Raw genomic sequence first — 14,252 nt, 5'->3', positions numbered from 1 at the left:
GTTCTCAAAGAGGAATGGCACTGGGCTCGCTTTGCTGCCCTGTCTGCTGCAGCATCTTCCTGGCCCCTTTCATAGCCAAGGATGCAGTAAATCCCACTGAGGCTGAGCAGAAAGTTGAAGCTCTTTCACCATATGCCTTGTTATCAGACTGCAGGCAGACTGCAAGTACCTTGGCACAAGATACGCTGGCTTCCCCTGCATCAGAGGATATATGAGTCTATTTTCTGGTAAATACACGAACATCCTTTGTATTCCGGAGCAGTAACAAGGTAGAAGATAAACACTGCATATGCTAGTTCCACAAACTACTGCAATTTCACAAATAAACCTATGAATTATAGCACATTTACAACATCATTGTCAGTACTACCAGTAGATAAAGATAAAACTAACCCAGCAGTCTGCAATACACTGTTAGGACATCGGGTCTACACATGCAGCCCTAAAGCAACTCCAACCATTTACTTCTTAAGTCCTGGCTTTTTAAAACTCATTCACACAATAGCATGCAATTTGTACAGCTTTTGACAAAATTATCAATTATATTCTCAATTGAGAAGCTGTTTGCAGGCTTTTGGCCTTCTTCCCCCGTGGTTAACACTCAAAAGCAAAACAAGACCTCATTGGAAACACCACCAACTTCTTGTCTGGGACTTAAAGATGAAGCAGAAACTGAAAATCACTTGCTGGAATGACAAAATCATCAACGCCAGCACTCACAGATCTCATTAAGTAGCAGCTTAATCATTAAGTAGCAGCAGCCCACATGTAGGGTGGTGCCAGAGTGTGTGAAAATCCAAGATGCAGGCTGCACATCGCTGTAGACCCTGACATAGGTCCTGAAAAGGAACTACATCAACAGCAAGGTGACATTTGGCTCTAGAATAGTTGTGCCATTTCATCTCAGGTAGAGATTTACTTTTTGAACAATTCCTGAAAAACAGAATACTGAAGAATTTTCTGGAAGAATCCAGAAAATTATCTGGATTTTCAAGGAACAGGCTATTTAGAAATTGTTCCTATGCTAGCAAATCAAAGTACCAAGGCTTTCTGAACATCTACAGCATCTTTAATGATATTAAGTATTTACATATTTAATGATTTGATGGTTTCAAGTGTTGACCAGAGAACAACCAGCCCATCCTGCATCACCATCACCTTTTTAATCAGAGAGAATTAAAACGGAGAAAAACAGAATTGCCTGTGTTTCACAGAAATTCCACATCTGTTTGAAGCATGAAGTTAGCAGGCAACTTACCACAGCTCGGACACCGTACTGTTTTTCTACTTTTTCTTTTAGCTGCCTGAAGCAAGCCTCCATCCGCTCGTGGAATGGCCTCAGTGCTTCTGTCACCTTCTCCCCATGAATGCGGATGCCCTCTGCCAGGAATGGGATCTGCAAAGCACAACCACGTCACCCTTAGTGTGCTGAGTCCTCTCCCAGCTAAATATTAGGGCAAGATTGCCACGTAGGTAGCAAGAGGAGTGAAAGATCTCACGGAATAACAGCAATAATAAAGACCATTTTACATGAAGCACAACATAGTAAAAAAGGATCTAAAAAATGTTATACATTATTTTCCTTTTTGGACTGTTACCCACAGTCCTTTGAAATTAATATACCCACAGTTCTGCCCCGCAATCATGCACTGGAGGCACAGCTGAATTTATCTGGCAGCACAAATATTCCTATTATGTTACGTTCGCAAGCCCTCATACGTGCTGTACTTTAAAATGGCAAACTGATGAATGATGACTCTCACACTTGGTTATTAAAATCAGTCCTTTACCAGTTTCGGGAGAATAAAACCTTGAAGGAGAAAATATCTATATGTTTTCTTTAGTAAATGCTATCCCTAACTGCAAATGAGCTACATCGTTGGACATATATATATCGCAGAGCAGTATTTATTAATAAAATATATAGCTTTAAATGCTGAAAGCTACGTTTCTCCTTAGAAAAAATATTTTATTTTATTTGAGAACAAAATAATGAAATTAGCTCTCTTTTATAACTGAAAATAATCATCTATTTGCAAGGCTTCTGTCACAAAATATCCATGCCAACACAGGATTATATAATTAGTTCATAGTGTGGAGGTGTAGCTGACCTTTTAAAATGTTTTAAGAGAGACATTTTCATTCCCACAGCAATCCAGATATACCATTAGAGTTTTGTATCTGCAGCTTAGGAAAAATATTTCCTCTTCCAGGTCCTTTTCAGCCCACACAGTGCTCTGATTCTGACTTAGATATTCTCTGCAGCTATCAAGCTAAGAGGCTTCTTCTTAATAATTCATAATTAAATCATAATACTGATTAAAACCAGATTTTTCTAATAAGACTAGGCAGCAATCAGAATGAGTAGCTTTATTAGTAAGTAGAATAATAAAAACACAGATGAATTACAGATGAACAAACTGAAGAAATCTTATCAAGACGATTTTGTTTGGGCACTATTTAAATGGACACGGTTTCTTTTCCTAAAAGATAGCCAAGACAACATTTTTTGCTGTAGTCAGTTTTATTTATAGTCATATGGGTTTGCACTCTACTAAAATTAAGCAATAAATTGGAAAACTTCTCTGCTCTGAATAAGTAAATGAATTTCACAATGTTTGTAATTACCAGGCCGCATTCTGACCCTCTTGCTTTGTAGGGGTAAGTGGTCACTCGGCTCATTTATTTAAAAGAACCTGCTGACTTTTTAAATAGATTCTTTTTCAAAAAATCAAATAGCCCAGATGAAGTACATGCGGGGTCTGAAGCTCCAGCTCTGAGCTCATTTTTAAAAGCACGAAATGCACTAATGAGTCTCTCCTAGGGAGCGACCATCTCCAATTTAAAGAAAATCAGGGCATATGAAGTAAAATAAATTAATTAATTAGTTTATTTATTTAGAGAATTGTCCCAGTCACAAAAATATATATATTATATATAATGTAGGTGCTGCCTTTGAGTGCAGGTGCTAAGCAGAGGCTGAGACACACAGGCTGGCAAGCAGCAGGGTTAGCTCTGCGGGGAGCTCCCCGCTGGACCCTGTGGCAGCAGACCTGGGTGCACAGCTTTAATTTGCTGCACATGAAGAAATTGTCGAGATCAGGCTCTTCTCTGTGTGAACACAGCAGTTCACAAACTGCACATTATGCACTCGTGACATATGATACGGAATTCACAGAGAAGATGAAGTGGAGGCAGCAGCGTCACGAACCTCATTAGAGCGATGACAAGAAGTGAACGTGAAGGCAGTGAAGGTGTTTGCCTTAATTACTCTTTCTGCTCGGCGGTAATTAGCAGACAGGAGGGGTGCAGAGGAGGCTGGGCTCTGGCGAGCTGTTGTGAGCTTCTGCCCCTCGGAGGAACAAGCCGAAAGGAGGGCTCGTGGCGTGGCTGGGCTGGCACAACGGGCACCTAAAGGCCGGAGGCTAGTTGCTGGCTAGTTCCTGGCCTCGTTGCTCATTTAGTAAAACAAACTTTGTCTGTTAACCTCAAAATTCTTTCTGCTTCTCCTTTCCAGACACTGACATTGGGAAATTTGGTTATGAGCCACTGAATTTTTAACCTACGTGAACCTTTGATGCAGAGACAGCAGCAGACTTTGCCCTGTTCCTTGTCCTGCCGATTCATTTGGCTTTGGAGCAATTGATGTGTTTGCTTATGGCTTTATTTCAAAACATCCTACCGAGTACCCCATGTTTGGGGAGGGAAGGAAGAAAGTAAAGGTAACAGTAAGAAACGGAACTAGAAAAGAATGAGCTGAATGAGAAAGGAAACCAGCTCAAGACAGCATCTATCCCATCAATCTTCATTTTTTGTCGATTCTAAAATTTTATAAAGTTGCTTTGCAACTTAATAATATTCCCTGATTTTTTCCCTTCCTTTTCCCTTCAATATCTTGATCTGCTTGGCCAAAAACTATGAAAAGGGTATATAAATTTGAATTATTAAACAGTTTAATATAAAATCCTTTTGTAATAATGATGTCTTAAAATATGACTATAAAACTTACCTTCTGTGTGCCACAATTCTTTTAGCTGTGTAATAGTAACCTAAGATTTTTATGTGACATAAGAGTTTTTTATGCTGTAAATATATTAGCTAAATGGTGAGTGACTAACATCATCAATGATTGATTTCATTATCTTTATGTTAAAATAAAAAGATAAGCTTGAAATGATATAGTTACATGGAAACTAATTTTTCTATGTGAAAAAGAACTAAAGCAAAAATGGACTTTGCTTTACTAGCAATATTTGTATGAAAAAACAATGGAAAGAAACAAACAATTATTTTAATTAAATCAGTCATGGGAATTATAAAAGGACAATGTCCTGAAGAACATGAATTCCAAAGCATGACTGAGACAAAGGTGAGGTAAGGGAATAGAAAAACTTAATTTAAATAGTCAGCTGATAATACAACTGTCAGACGATTTCATATATCCAGATTGATTTATAGAGCATAAAGAAAATCTCTGTGTGATTACAAAACACCAAGAACCACATTATTGAAAAATGAAAACTCATTTTTGCTTTCAATCACTGTCAAGTCATTGATGAATTCAAACCACTGCCTTAGTTTGGAAAGTTTCCATAACAACTCTCTCTCATTACATGAGCTCTCCACCCTGCTCCTGTCAAGTTATGATGTGTTCTGAAAACTGAAAAGATTTTAGAAAATGCTTAAGTCTTAGAATAAACTAAATAAATATAAAAAAACTATGTTAATTTATAATCACTGATTTCCATTCTGAAATGGCTACACCTTTCAGTGAAAAGAATTTTCAAATAATAATAATTTTTAAAAAAAGTTTATTTTGATCCCTTTATCTTTCTGGTTCTTATTTTCTTTGGAATTATGGGAAATTATGGGAAAAACAGATGGGAAATTATGAACTTACAACCACTGAATAATTAAACTATAATGTGATTAGCTGCAATATGTATTTTAAAATAGTATTACTATTTTAACACACACATCACCAAAGTGAATCTGTGCTGAGGAAAAGTGTGTCTGTAATTCATTTGAAGTAGCTCTATCAGAGGCAAAAGCAGAGAGCTGACATGAAGTCAGTCTTCTGGGATCAAATTACTTTCCACTATAGAGCTTAAAGCTCCTAAAATCTAATCTGCTGTTAAAGCTCACAGGAAAATGAGTAAGTAAATAAATATATATATATATTTTTCAAACCAAGAGTTTTTATTCAGTGATAGTTTTATGGCCTTCAGAGGATATTCTTTTAAAATTCTATATCTTTGATTCTGCTACCTCTAAAATTGAGTTCTATAGAAATGTAAATTATTCCTTTTATTATAAAAATAAAATTGAATATAAAAAGGCAATGATGCACTTTGTTCTTCTATGGGAAAAACATTTCCAGTCATATTTTTTTGTTAGTTATAACAAAAATATCTTGAGACCACTGGAAAATGTCCACCATATGACTTTGGAACAAAATTGGAATTGTTTCCTCTTTGTCCTGCAAAATATTCTTTGGTATATATATGTGCATTTCTTTATGCAAGAGGGTACCTGCTTAGTTTAAGGCATTGGAATCAAAATCTGGGTTTTGTTGACAGTTCTGGAAATATTATTCTGTGTAATCTTACATTCAAATGATTTCTGTTCTAATATGTCATAAAAATAGCAGGTAATTTCACCACATAATGTGGCATTTATGAATCATGAATATTTTTGTGCCATGTTAAGTTCTACAGCAAATGAAGCAAAGGGTTAGCAAGGCCTAGATGAATTTACTAAATATTTTGCATTTAAGTTTTGTAACTTTCACATCTAATATTGTGTACTAAAAGGTGCTATACCGTATATATACAAATGGAAAACGTGTTGTTTGAAGGAAGAAATGAATATGTGAAGAAATACTCTCTCAAAGCATGTAAGTAGGAGGATTCAGCGTTAAGTGTTCTACCTGAACGTTTGAGAAAATTTTCAAAAATCAGCCTTAGAAAGTTAAAACTCAAAACTAAATTGCCAATAAACCAACCAACATTATTACAAAATATTTTCAGTTTTGAGTAACGTGATCTTTACACTGTACTGCAGTAAAAAACAAACAAACAAAAAAACAACCACTCGGAATTTTCTCAAAAGTGACACTAAACTGTCTTTTTAAGACCAATCAGACTTAAAATTTTTACCTGCCAAGCTATCAGATCCTTCAGCTTTTCAATCTTGTCATGATCTTCTGGATGCTCATGCATATATTTTTCATTAAAAAAAGCCTAGTCAAGAGAGAAATATGAACGGTTATTTCAGAACATGAACCAACATAGACTACCATGGAAGAACTACCTATAGCAAATATAAATGAACCAACCCAAAAGTTCTGGAAAATGGCAGTAATAGATACAAACACATCTCAGAGAAGATACATAATTTAATGATGTTTAAGATTAATACATAAACCCTTCACAATCAGTAAAGGGGTAGACGAGCACATGGATGCCAAGACCAAATTTTGTGCGCAATATCACAAAGGACTTGTGCTTGGCACATTCCTGAGTGTCTTTTTAGCAGTTCTCAGGACATAAGACATTTTGGTAGATTAAAAACGTGACAATTTCTGAAGGACAGAAATGGCTTGATCCAATGACTTGTCAATCAGCATATACCTTCACAATTTATTTTAGAATATTCATGTTGCTTATGTATGCTAGTTTAATATAGTTAATATTCAAACATGAATATCAGATACGGTGTTTATAGTTTTCCAATGTTAGTATCTTCTCGCATATATCTTTAAAAGCTAATGTTGTAACATGCAGTTAAGATTATTTAGAAATATTGCAACTGACTCTTGTCTCAGAAAGTCTCTAGCACTTCATTAATCCTTAAAAAACTCATGCATTTGAAAGCAAATAGAAAATTGCAATCAGTTATTTGGTCACTGAAGTTCACTCAGAAATTCCTGCTTTGGGTCCGTGTCCAAGCGCATGAGAGCACACATTGGAAATGTCATCAATCTCAGTTTGTAATTCTAGCAAGCAAGCGCCTACCACATCCCTACATTAAGTACTCTTGCTGCTAAGCATATAATCTTTTACTTCAAATTTGAAAAGGCAAGAACTTATCCCCAAATATCAGAAATACACGAAAAGGTAAGTTTTAAGCAACGTTTTACAAGGCATGCATTAGGGGACACTCACATAGTCTTATACACAAACACATACACACGTTCTGTAGCATTGAAGATGTTTGGAGGTTGCAAGAGGTGAATTACTGCAAGACAGTTAATTTTTATGTTACCTTCTCATAGTTTGTGAAACCTCCCATGACTGCAGGATCCACAATGCCATTAAGTAGCATAGAAAGAGGGTTAATGGGTAGATTTGGATCATTTAAATGCTGTTGAACCATATTATTGATCTTATCATTTGTTAGTTGCATGGTTTCTATTGCATTTTCCAGTGGACTAATTTCAACCTAAAATAGAAACAAAAGGATGTTTTAATTAAGGAACAGAGTTCTTAACCTGCCATGGAACTGGCTGTCCACCAAACCACCACGTTAAAAAAAAAAAAATTAATTTCAGAACCAAAGATATTTTAACCAATAATTAACAGAAAGGGTGGTTTCAGGCACTTAGATGTTTGGCATCAATATACTGTGGTAACTGATAAAACAATCAGTACCTGTAGAGAAAGTTAAATGCATTTCACTATTGCAGTACATGTTACATCTCAGAAGCACAACAGAGCAAAATATTTAGCAAGGCTCTGACAAGAATCATGTGAGTTTTTTGGAGGATTACGGAGAACATTACAGATTATGGATCGGTGAGTTTTAGCAGTACAAAGAAGAATCCAGCTTAATGTAACAGTAAGAAAGAAATGATAACTTAATGTGGATTTTCTGATGGAAAATGTAATCCTAAGAAGCTCAAAAATCAGGAAGATATTTTTGCAGTGATTGTTTTGGTATATGTCCAAGGAAATGGAGTTTAATATTTTGAAGAGATGGCTTCTATGCTATTTGCTGTGATTTTTTTTTTCCATGATGTCCCATTTTCTTCTTCCAAACTTGGATAATTGAAGTCAGAAATCGACTATCTCCAACGATTACTTATGACCAGATACTGTGCCTTTCAGAATGACAGTTGCTCATACTGAGGAAAACAAAGTATTAAAACTTTTTAAATGTTGCTAAAATAGGCAGATTTAGTGAATGAGCTAAACAGAACTAATTAGCAAGCAACCCACAACACAGACATTCCTTACTGGAAGCCTTAAGTCATAGTCTACTTATATTAAAAAAAATTATGTGGTAGGAATAGAAAAGGAAGGTTAATTGAGGCCTACAAGGAAAAAGCAAGTGTATATTTGATTACAGACTAATTTACATAAATGCTACGTAAACAAAGAAGCTCTTCTACCTGGCTATCAGTTGCTTACCATGTTTCTGAGAACCACTTATAATCAAATCTCTTTAGTTGTTACTCTTACACCTGCCATCTGATTACAAGGGTGTTTTAATTAGCATTTTAAAAAGTCTGCCTGGCGAATTATTCTGGAAGGCAGGTAGCAAGCTGAATGCTTCTGCTGTGCTGCAGACCAGAGCAGGCTGAGATATGCTCACAAGCTGACCACCTTTCAGAGCTTGCTACGAGTGCAGTTTTGACAGGGAAAATGACCATGTTCAACATTTCATTCTGCAAGAACTGTTGTGAACATCATACGCTAAATTTAGGATTCTGCCATTTTTATTAATGGGATTATAACTGTATAATTTGTTGATGAACCACTGCTTTTAAAGCTCTCGAATGTGTACAGAAATTAGCATTCACTGACACTTTTTAAACTTTTCTGTATGAGCAATCATGGCTCTCTTTCTCAGTCTCCTTTCTCTTCCTGTTCTTATTAATCCTCCCCTCTACTAAAAAGCAGAGTTGGAGTTCCCACCCTACTATTATATGCTACTGTACTTTGGACCCTGTTGAAAGCTATTAAACACATCTATTCTTGTAAACTATGAGCTTTGTGCTAAGTAGCTTTCTGGACACTACACAATCTATTTATGGCAAAGAAAAAAATAGTATAACATTGGTGTGTTGGAACATATTAAAAATTAAACATAAAAAAAATAAGAGATTAGTGCTTGTGCTTTTTAAAACTCACTCAGTATAACTCAAAATCCAGTTTCTAATTCAGTGGCAGGCCTCAGCAATTTTTTTCCCTGCAACTCTTTGTGGCCAGCTAAACCAAATCAGATAGAGAATAACGAAGGCGTACAATGAATTCACTGAGAGATAATGAACACATTGAAAAGGTTTAGGTACAAGTACTCAGAAATCACTGAAAAACAACAGCAACAACAAATAGATTAAAGGAAATGATGTATGTTCCTATTGTTTATGTAACACAACACACCATATTTATTAAATTACTCAATTCACTCTTAGCACTGATATGATCTCACCTCTTCCTTTGAAGATATCCTGGTTCCATCAATAAAAGATGAATGCGCAAAGCTACTTAAATTCATTGCACTCACTTAAACATCAATAATATTTGTATCCGTAATCAAAATTTAGCATTACAGGCATGTTAACTTAGTGATCACGCTTCTAGCATTTTAGCTGACAGGAATCCTGAAGAAAGTCAATACCAATTTTGTAGTAACTACGCCAGAGCTGGGTCAAAAGTTATCCTTCGCTGTCTTCCCACATGTTATTAAGTTCCATTCTGATATCATTTTCCAACTATGTGACTAACATAATCCTTACTTACAAAAAGCTTATAGAAAGCACTCTCTCAGGATTTATGCGCATTTCGATGACAAGCCCGGCGTTAAAGGTGCATGTATACAAATTGCTTGCATAAAGCAGCCTGTTAGGCTGTGCTCTCAACTTGTAAGGAGAAGAGACTTTCATCAGATTTGCCAGCTTTTATAAACAACACTTTTTGCAATGACGAAGATAAACACAATCTTCTCTATCAGGATTATACTGAAAATACAAAATTCATTAAAAATTCAATGTGTTTTATTCAGTTGCCTATTACTGTCAAACATCACATTCATATTCTGTTACTATAGATACCATAGTAATTTTCTGCATTACTTCTGTTCATCTAAATACAACTGTCCAACATAACCTCAATGGAGCAATGAAAAAGGTTTTAATTAATCATATGCAAATTGTTCTTTTCCTTTAAAAATACGCTTCACAAGAGAGAATTAAAAACTGCAGCAACAATGTTTTTATTGCTACTTAAAAATTACAGCTGCGTAAGAATAATTTAATCTTTAAGGCACTTAATGGATATGTCTTATCTAAAGAGTCTAAATGGTAGAGCAGAGAAATGCCTATTTTTGAGTTACTTTGTGGGGTTGCTAGGGTATATTTTAGCTAACTATGGAAACGAAACAAAAACAATCTTTAATTGTGAATGATAAGTACAAAAAAATGCAGACACACACAGTGCATTTGACTTATGGCATATTTTGAATAAATTACAAACAAAATACCAAAATTCTCATTTCCAAAATTCAATTTAGTTTCATTTCCATGTAGTAGAGTTCTCCTACAGCACCTCTTTTCCCTCTTCATTTAGGCACATGGCTGAAGCCACAGGCTTTAATGACTCACCTGCTGAAAGCTGGAACACTTTATAAAAGTACTTCAAGTACTTTAGCAGATTTTGCCCTAAAGGTCTGGAAGGTTCAGCATGTGTTTCCTTGTATCAGGAGTGGAAAAGTATTACTTTAGTCACCCTTAGTCAATAATCAGCATCCTCAGCAAGCAAGTTCCCCTTGTCTTAGCATGTCAGATACAGTCACATTGATTACTTGCTCACAGAAGCACGGTCATACAGAAATATAAACTCTCCCCGGCTGTATAAGAGCCCCATTCTTTTATGTAATCTCAATAAAGCCAAATTGATCTTACCATGAAAACTGATTTGACTTCAAACCACCTCAGAATCCCTGGTAATTTGTATGCTGTCACATAGATGGTTCTCTCAATCCACATATTCTGCAAATATAACACAAACCACTCTATCAGATTGATAGCTGTTATCTAAAGAAAGCCTTAAAACATCATCAGGCAAAGGAACTGCCATCTGACAGACATTATGAAGCCAGAGGAAAATTTCAGATGGAGTCTGCTTGGGGAGATGATGGAATAGCAGTGATTCAAATTTGTGGTTGCTTTGGCACTGTGACATTGATACATGGTTTAGTAGGAAAAAAAAACCAAACTGCTCTCTTAACAAAAGGAGAACATTATATTAAACATCTACCTGACCATACTGTCATTTTTCCTGCATCCCTTCCAAGGCATTTGAGGACCATCCTCCATAAAACCACATCACCTTGAGCAAGGAAAGCTCTTGCCCAGGAGGACAGTGGAGCAGAGGGACAGGTTCCCCGGACAGGCTGTGCCCTCCTTGTCCTGGGAGGTTTCAAGAGCCACTGGGGTAAAGCCCTGAGCTGCTGGGGCTGATCCGGAGCTGGCCTTACATGGGACACTGTTGGACCCGAGCCCTCCCAATGTCCCCTCTGGTCCTGTAGGTCCCAACCTGAATTTGCAGTTCTGTGATTTCATCCAACCAAGCTGAAACCTTCAATGGCTTTCCTGTAACATCTCCTCACTGGTTTTAAATGAAGGATATTTGATTTAACCTGTCTCCCTTCACATGTGTGCATTGGGTTCTTAACTGATGCCAGACATATTGTTACATGTGAGGCTTTTTAAAACTGGAATTGTTTATTCCATCTTCCATTAACATAAGAGGAGCTTTCAAAGTGAGTTTGATACACTTGAATTTTTATGACTACTCAAAATGTATTGTAAACTGTATTGTCAATACTCTGGTCTAGCATCATCTTTTTAGAAAAGGAGGGTTGCTTACTACTTAGCTAAACCCACACAGATGATGAAATTACCAATTTTTGATAAAGCAGCCAGCTAAAGAGGCTAGAGACATTGAAGGAGTCTCTGGATGAATCTTCAGTCTTAGTTGTAGGAAACCAAATACTCAGCATTGAGTAGCACAAAAATTAGATTGGAGTCTGCTACTTACAGAAAGCGACATTCTTTGCTTAAAATAATAAATTTATGTATCACTTCTTAATTGCTGCTACTACTACTTTATTATTAACTGCATCGACTAGAACTGCGAATAAATTGGTGTCCATAAAAAAAGGGGCAATCAAATTGATGTAGCCTGTTCTAAACATCTTGATGAATACAAGCTGTGCTCAAAGGGAGTTTTATTGACCATTAGATGGAAGACACAGTTTTGTAAAAAAATGCCTGGCTGCAAAAAGATAGTTTTTAGAAGATGCCTGACTAGCATCTTCAGAACAAGACAAGTTTTGGCAAGAGACATCTATCTTTTCAGGTGTAACAATTTTGGACTTCTGTCTCAGAATAGTTTTTAACAAACTTACTACAGCTCTATTATTTTTCTTGGTTTAAAATAGAACATGATTTTTTTAAAATTATACTTCTATGAGAAATAATCGCATTTAAGCCTAGAACATGTATTTAAATAACCAAAACATAATGGATAGTTGAAATTATCAAAATGGATGGAAATAAACAAGCAAACTCCCCAAAGTATATATATTTTTTTACCGCAAATTCATTGTCTGGGTTTTTCTCTCCTTTTCGAACAGGCCGTGAATACTCAAACCGTTGGACTTCATTCACCCTGTAGAAACTGAAGAAAGGGAAAAGCACAATCAAAATCAAATGGTATCAATTTAGGAATTGCTGCTACACTACTAGAAAAAGACTTATGTGTAACTATAAAACACTGAATCACTGTTTTCCAGTGGGTTAGACAGAATCTATACTAATATTCAGAATAACCACGAGATGTCCTCCCATTTACTACACTCCTTGGCTATGCACATATTCATAATACAACAGGAAGAACTAGTTTAAGTGTTACAAAGGAGACTGATAAGCTTGGAAAGCTGACCAAAACTCACCTCACGATTTGTTCTGACACTGGTCTGTGAAATTTAGATGGTAAATCAAGCTTCGGCTTTACAGTAAAGCACTGGATATCTGAATTCAGGGGTTAAGAACTGAAAAGAGAATTTCCATTATGCACAAGAGGCATTTCAATGGGAACATGGGTAAAAGAACAAGGTGAGCAGCTCACACTGCCCACAGATAGTCCATCTGCAGGAGCTGCTGCACAACCCAAGGATACACTGGCCAGAGGAGTTCTTAATGTCGTCGCCTGGTGGAGATGTTGTTTTCATTTTTTCTGCATTTGGAAACTGAGTTAATAACCTTGCTTCAAAGTCTTCACGGCGTTCGTACTCCTTTCCCCGGTAAATGAAGACTTTGTTCTGGAAACAAATCGAGAGGAGAGATCCTTAGACCAGAGCTCCCAGTAATGAACCAGGATCTCAGAAGAGTTGACTCGAGCAATGGTCAGTGAGATACTTCACATTCCTAATATTAGGATATAATCAAGAGTTTACAGGTATTTTACACCAATTCAATAAAGCACAGATGTCTTCCCTTAACTTCAATTCAGTGCTGACACCCTTAGGCACGTTTGCTTTTAGGCTTATGTATAAACCACGCTGAATTCAATGGGACCTAAAGACGTGGTTGCAAGGACCTATAAAATAAGTGCCCACTGCAAATGTATCAAGACAAATTATGTCCATCAAATCCAAGATCTTCCTCTGTAATTCCTCTCATCCATCTTCCACAGTTAATGGGGGAATGGATGTAAACTACAGAATTAGGTTTTTTATAGGTAAACATTTATTACAAGACATTGATGCAAGCAAGGAAGAGTAGCAGAGGAAAACATAAACACAAAATAATGCCATTTTAGTAGCAAGATCCAAAATCCCCTTTTAAAAAGACCGAGGCAACCTAGACTTCACATTAGTCTATTAGATTAGTCTGTTAGCCTTAGTACAGTTGTCTGCACACATAGTAATTTTAAAAGTATTGAATATATACAATATTTCTTTTAATAATAAAGAAAATTCAGATAGCCTTCATACATTCCATTTATGTACCGAACCAACACATTACATTCTAAAGGAGGATGTAAAAGACAGCTTGCATATTGTTAACTGATCAAACACACTGAAGGGAGTCGTGGTATGAACATAACACATCTGAATATGCTTAACCTCATGATTCATTTCGGAACGAACGCTTGGGGAAAGAATTATTCAGCACTGACTCGGAGAAGGGTGTTACAAGTGGGGGGAGAGAGCCAGAATAATTTACAATTGTCCAATAGGGC

At 36.3% G+C, this 14,252-nt stretch overlaps 1 protein-coding gene across 2 annotated transcripts in view; it reads right to left on the bottom strand.

The window, feature by feature from the left end:
* The window catches only part of DOCK1 (dedicator of cytokinesis 1), a 257,844-nt gene that overhangs the window by 25,278 nt on the left and 218,314 nt on the right, over window positions 1–14,252 (bottom strand). For both annotated transcript variants that reach the window (XM_032190845.1, XM_032190846.1), the window contains exons 41-47: window positions 13,188–13,329; window positions 12,961–13,039; window positions 12,602–12,686; window positions 10,907–10,993; window positions 7,267–7,443; window positions 6,159–6,242; window positions 1,259–1,396 (exon numbers count right to left, since the gene is read on the bottom strand). In XM_032190845.1, the coding sequence (XP_032046736.1) occupies window positions 1,259–1,396; window positions 6,159–6,242; window positions 7,267–7,443; window positions 10,907–10,993; window positions 12,602–12,686; window positions 12,961–13,039; window positions 13,188–13,329 (792 nt within the window). The remainder of the gene's footprint in view (window positions 1–1,258; window positions 1,397–6,158; window positions 6,243–7,266; window positions 7,444–10,906; window positions 10,994–12,601; window positions 12,687–12,960; window positions 13,040–13,187; window positions 13,330–14,252) is intronic.

The sequence above is a fragment of the Aythya fuligula genome, chromosome 7 (genome assembly GCF_009819795.1).
Source record: "Aythya fuligula isolate bAytFul2 chromosome 7, bAytFul2.pri, whole genome shotgun sequence".
Lineage (NCBI taxonomy): Eukaryota > Metazoa > Chordata > Aves > Anseriformes > Anatidae > Aythya > Aythya fuligula.
The sequence above is the reverse complement of the archived record's forward strand: the minus strand, read 5'-3'. Positions and strand labels throughout refer to the sequence as shown.